The 6481-nt window shown below is 36.8% G+C and overlaps 1 protein-coding gene across 1 annotated transcript; it reads left to right on the top strand.

Moving 5' to 3' along the window:
• Positions 1-1410: 1410 nt before the first annotated feature.
• On the top strand, positions 1411-4575 carry LOC149009984 (NADPH:quinone oxidoreductase-like). Its single transcript, XM_089161857.1, has 3 exons — positions 1411-1623; positions 1754-1945; positions 4073-4575. Exons 1-3 carry the CDS (start codon positions 1533-1535, stop codon positions 4366-4368), a joined length of 579 nt encoding a protein of 192 aa, XP_089017983.1. The 5' UTR covers positions 1411-1532; the 3' UTR covers positions 4369-4575.
• The last annotated feature ends 1906 nt before the right edge of the window (positions 4576-6481 follow it).

Genomic DNA, 6481 nt, shown 5'->3' with positions numbered 1-6481 from the left:
TTATATAAATGTATTTTGGAAAAAAAGAAAAAAAACAATAAAATACAATCTCAAGGCTCGGATGTCAAATTCCAAAGTCTCATAGCTTTTGGTTTTGCTAGGCTTGAACTAGCATGCGCTTAGGGCTGTTTAGTTATCTGAATCAAAAGATTTCAAACCTTATGATTCATGATAGAGTTTTACTAACTAAACAAATAAATAATTAAAAAAAATAAAAAACAAGACTTCTGGGACCAAGAACAAAATTTCATATTGTAAAAAAAATAGTTATACTCTTTATATAAAGCTACCTTAAAATTTTAAATAAAATTAAAAAAAAAAAACCTGTTTACTTATGGGAGTAAACCCAATAGTGGGTTGGACCACTAGACGTGAACAAGTGAAAGTTCACGTTTCAATTACTCGAGGTTATTCTAAAAAAAAAAAGACATAAATATAACTGAACCGTTGTGTAAATAAATCCTACCATTAAATTTATTGAATTAAACTTGAATTGTTTATGATAGATGATCCATATTGAATTCTACCAAATTTAATTGTATGATTATTAGGACTGTTTACCAAGCAATTAGACAGCAGTTCAACAATCACCTTCTTAAAAAAAGTATGGAAAATTTTATGATTAGCCACTTTTAGGTTTTTATTTACAAAAATAATCACTCAATGTTTCACTTAACAAAACTAGCTAAAACTAATTTTGGGTTTACAAAATTAGCCAAAGTAGTAATTTTTCATTTCTTTGATATTTTTAACCCCTAAAACTAACCACATTAAAAAAAAAATCACTATTTTGTTTAAAAGAGGAAAATCACTAATTTTTCATTCCCTTTGGACATTTTCACCCCATATTAGTATGATTAATTTTAGGGATAAAAATGTCTAAATAGATGAAAAATCACTATTTTTGCTAGTTTTGTAAACCCAAACTTGGTTTTAGCTAGTTTTGTTAAATGAAACTTTGAGTGGTTACTTTTATAAATGAAAACCTAAAACTAGTTAATCAAGTAATTTTCCCAAAAAATTACTCATACTTACATTCTTAGGTGGGCCCAATACACTTTTGTATTGATGGCTTTGAGTAAAAAGTTTGTGATTTAACCAACGGGGGTTGGTCTAAGTGGTAAGCAGCTTGGTCCGCTTAAGCAATGTTCCGGTATCGAAATCTTGTGGATGCAAAAAATCTCCGTTGGAAGACTCACCCATCAAAGTCAGGTGTACCACCCGGGTCGAACACTGGATTAGTCAAGGCAAAGCCTTGGAAACCAGGATTAGCAAAAAAAAAAAATATAAAAAAAATTTTTTTTCGGTAACAAAAAAAGAAAAAAAGAAAAAAATGTCTGAATATTGCCAACATATGAACCGCTTCAAGGATTTAAGCAATGAATTTGAGAGTATCAGGCCTGACTTCTTCTTTTTAGGTGGGACAGATTTCAGGGCTGAGTTTATTTAAGAACCTACCTGCGTAGGAGATCTCTTGTCTCAGTTCTGTTAGAGACAGAGAGAGAGAGAGAGTGACAAAGACAGAGAAAGAGATGGCAACTGCAGGTGTTCCGGACATCAACGTCGTAGCTCTTTGCGGCTCCCTTCGCAAAAATTCCTACCATCGTGGCCTCGTCCGCTCTGGTACTGCTACTGTTACTGCTACTGCTTCTGCTACTGTTTCTGCTATTTTTCTATCAGTTGTTGCTGCTTTAGACTTTAAGATCGCATCTCAAGTCTCAACCAGTGTTTTCTTTTTAATGGTTTGTTGTAGCTATTCAGATATCCCAGGAGTCGATTAAGGGAATGAAAGTTGAGTACGTTGACCTCTCACCACTCCCCTTCATCAACACCGATCTCGAGGTCGAAGGCACTTACCCTCCGGTGGTCGAGGCTTTCCGTCAGAAAATCCTTGATGCCGATTGCTTTCTCTTTGCTTCTCCTGAGTACAACTACTCTATTTCCCGTAATTTCTTTTTCCTCCCATTCCATTCCATTCCTTTTTTTCTTTTCTTTTTTTACTTATTCCGATTCATTGTGATAAACTAACCTAATGCTTGTTCTTTACGATTCTTCAAGTGTTGAATATTATTAATGACTTTATAATCTTTTATTTAGTTTTTCTTTGGGGATTTGCAGTTTGTATTGCTTGATATTACTGTGTGAAAGAATTGAGTTTTAGGTTGTCAAAGATCCGTTAACCCAACTTCTTCTCTGTTCCAGTCTTAAAGGTGAAAGATAAGAGATAGGTGTGAATGCCATAGCCAAAGGCCCAAAGAGCTTTATGAGTTAATCCCTAATTATCTTTTCTATTTTTAATCATGTTGACTTTGTGTGGATTTATCATCTCTTTGGAATCCGAATTTGCTTTTATTCCAGTTATAAAAAGTCCTGGCATAGTATGTTTTCTCGACATTACGGATCCTGAAATGAGTTTGAATCGAGTTAGATGATTGTTAGCGCTGACCGCGGTCGACATGGATCATTTGCAATAGCCTCTCTCTTGATTGACTCCACGGTTCAATATCTTGGTTTAAATGTCCAAGATCAAACCTATAGGTACTGTATCCACCAGGTTTGATCATGTTTGACATGTTCCGATCATATTTCAGAAATTTTAATATATCTCATTCTCAACCAGTTTTGATCAATAATAACCAACTTCAACCCAGCTGGATTCATAGTTTCAGTCAGCCCATATATGACATGTTGAGTTTTGCCCAGAAAATACCAGGTTTCAACCAAAACCTGGAAAATCTATATGAGTGAGTTCCCTGTGACTAATCTATCACAACCATGGTGGGTAAAGCCCTTGGAGGGAGGGTGGTGAAACCCTTTTGGTCATATCCCCTCCTTCTGCCCTGTTTTTTTTTCTTCTTCTTTTCTGTTCATCATTGTCCAGCATCTTATTGATTAATGTCAAGTTGTCTCCCACTGCCATCTCCTGTAGGAGGCTGGATGTTGTCCTTGTCCTGGTGTGGTTGGTCAACCTTCTTCTGGTGAAGATAAATTTCACCATCTAGACTGTTCCAGAAATATTTTCGGGTCTAAACACATCCGTCTTTCATCGTTCACCACTGTTGGATCACATATTCAGAATTTTGTGCTCTTCAAAATTACTGATTGTGAGCTCAGATATGTTTGAGGTCCTCATTATTATTTGTTGCATTTGTTCAAACAAAGGCATTTTGGTCTATAAAAGGTAAAGTTTTCACCTTTTTTGTTAAACAAATGGTCTCTTAAATGTCATTAAAGAGGCATGTAGAAAACGGCTTAAAACTATACTCTGTTTTTCTCATCTTCATAGTTGAAACCATCTCATTGCCCAACCGTGGACATAGCCTTCTGGTGAACCGCATAAATCCCGTATTGTACTTGTGTGTTATTTTTTTCATTTTCACAGCTTTATATAGCTTTGCTAACAATTCTCTCGGACATAGCTTTGTTGTATAGTTTTACTAATTATCATGTGATATCAACACTACTTCTGTGTTTAGTTAAGCCATTAACACTGTTCTCTTTATTCTGTTAGCTGTTTCAAGTTTGAGACATGAGTGTCTGACAGCAACAGGGTCTGAGATTCAGCCGTTAATTTCTGAGAAAACAATTAGCTTGATCTGAGATGTGATTATGTTATTTGCTTTCCCTTCCATTCCCTTTTACCAGAGTATCCACTAGGCTGGTAGATCATGACTTAGTTTAATGTTAGTTTCCTAACTTATTATTTTCTGTCCATGCGTTTATCTTCTTATGAAGTCATTGGTACTCTCTGATATTCTTTTACACACATTCACACTAGTAGGCCACTTAATGAATTTCAGTCCCCTCTGATTCATAGTTCTCAAATTCTATTCACACTATACTCCTGCTCTTTCTTACATTTTAAGCTCCCTATCCGGCAATTCAGATACCTCTTTAATCCGGTGAATAATATTGTTGTTTTTGGCTTTCACCATTGGCACTATGATATTAAGGTATCTATTTCTTTTAATGAATAATCATAATTCAGCCTCTCCATCTATTAACAGTAAGGCTTGTGGTTTCTGCCTTTTTTGGACTCGACTAATTTTTTTTTCTCTACCTCTGAATTTAGCTCCTCTAAAGAATGCAATTGACTGGGCTTCTAGACCTCCAAATGTTTGGGCTGGTAAGAGAGCTGCCATTATAAGCACAGGAGGTAATTTTGGGGGAGGAAGAGGACAGTACCATCTGCGCCAAATTGGGGTTTATCTTGATATGCATTTTGTAAACAAGCCGGAGTTTTTCGTGCAAGCATTCCAACCTCCACAAAAGTTTGATGCTGAAGGCAACTTAGTGGATGAAGAAGCCAAGAAGAGGTTGAGAGACGTTCTCTTATCATTGCAGGCCTTCACTTTGGAGAAAAAGTGAATAAATTTGTTTAAGAGGGAAAGAAAGAAGAAAAAAAAATCCAACTCCAGATGCAGCAATTTCCAAATTGGTAGCCGATTGTTTCTTTACCTAAATTAAGTCCTAAAAATAATATTGTGTAACCAGTGATTGCATTTGATGATGACCTTGGAATTTCTTTTAGTGAGAATATTTGAATTGAATTTGGATTTACGATTGCCATTCAAACCTTTAGTGTATCAAATCTTACATTTGGTTGATAATGTGCTAAATACAGTGCCCGGGGGAGAGGATGGATCTGTGAAGTGACAACCCTCATTTAAGGGTTCCTTGTTTACCCAAACTATGTAGAATTTTTTTACTTTTTTCACTTTCATGTCGTTTGGTTGCAAATGTCGGCGGGTTTTATTTATTTATTTATTTTTATTATTATTTTTTTATATTGGCAATGATACTGTTGGTTACATCTAAGTTAGAAGTTCTTAATATAAGATGATGCAACCAATGAATGGTTACTTACCTTAAGAAATGAACATGTACTTTTTGCTTATTTTGATGCTATGCCTCATGGTGGATGTAGTTTCAACTCTTGACTTATAATATAAAATTCTGCCCTTTCTCATTTAAAAAAATAATAATAATGTAAAATTACTTTATTAAGATGTAAAATTTAAAATTTATAAATTAAAATATTTTATTGTATATAAGTACCAGTATTATGGTATTCAATGACATAAGACTCTTAAGTGTAGCATATTGCATAAAATACATCACATGCCTTGTCAATAAACACACACTTCACATATATAGTGATGACTATGTTGTAAATATGAATCTTAATGTCCATTTGTTCATCTTGCACGAATGCATAGATGGTCTCATCCTTTGACATATACAATGTTTAATTTGTGAAATGCAAGGTAGAGGTACGGATAGGTTTGCTTTCAGCTACCAATGTTCTCATTGAAAAAGATAGAGAGTTGAATATCAAGATTAATTCTTGGGGTTTTTTTCTTAAGCGGGGGGGCGGGGGGGGGCGGGGGCAGGGGGGTGCACAAAAACAGGGTTAGTAATCCAAAGGAAAACTAAAAGACTCAATCTTCATAGTCCATCTGATGGATCTCCAAATCCAGAAGGAATGCACTCGGGGTCAAGCGACACCTTGAAAATCCAATTAACAACTTTATTAGCTGCACGCTCAATGTGACTACACCAAATCCAATTCCCTCTTCGGAGATAAACTCTAATCTCCTCCATGATTTGACCAACCAAACCTTCCACGGTCCACACAATAAGGATCCAAACAACCCAATCGCCTTAAGAGAGTCAGATTTAAGTTGGAGAGGTAAGAAGCTTTTCTCCACCACCACCCGAAGCCCTTCACTAATGGCCAGCAACTCAGTTTCTAAGACTCGTCCAGATCTCACCACCTTTACAATCCCACCCAAGAAACAACCCCTTGCACCGCGGAACACCCACCAATTTTGGCAACATCCCTTCTCTGATTAACAGTGGCATCAACATTGAATTTAACCCACCTTGCTGGCAGCGAACGCCACTTGCTCACTAGGACCAGCCTCGCATAGGTCATGTGTCTTCCTTCCAAGCATCAACCACAGGTTTTTAAAAATCCACCACCAACCTCCAGCCCTCTTGGGTCCTCGTGAACTCAACTTCATGAACATCTGGAATCCTCCAATACCACATCCTAAATCTTCTCCACATCAGGTATTCACTCTCTCTTTCTCAAATTATTCATTTCTCTCTCACACTCCATTTCTATTAATTTACCTAATTTTATGTGCTTTACATTATAATATAATAATTATTCGATGCCATGGGTCCCCTTGCCCTATTTCGGCCCCCCCGTTCCCCGCCCGCCCCCCCACATGTAGGTTTTGCAAGCAAACAACAATCCCTAAGGACATGAAGACAATCTTCAACCCCATCATGCAAAAGCTCCCTTCTGGGGGTCTTTTTTTTGGTTTGTCACGGAGGACCATGCGCTCCAATCTATGACTTGATATGTGGGTCTGCTCATCTCCTCCCAACCAGTCTTCGTCGTGTGCCCTGTTGAGTCCAATCGCCTCCATGCTGGCTTACGTGGCCCCTCTTCTGTTGGTTCCATGTTCTT

This window comes from Hakea prostrata, chromosome 7, assembly GCF_041222555.1.
Source record: "Hakea prostrata isolate BN-2017 chromosome 7, UWA_Hpros_2, whole genome shotgun sequence".
NCBI classification, from domain to species: Eukaryota; Viridiplantae; Streptophyta; class Magnoliopsida; order Proteales; family Proteaceae; genus Hakea; species Hakea prostrata.
This window is presented reverse-complemented; position numbering and strand designations above follow the sequence as displayed.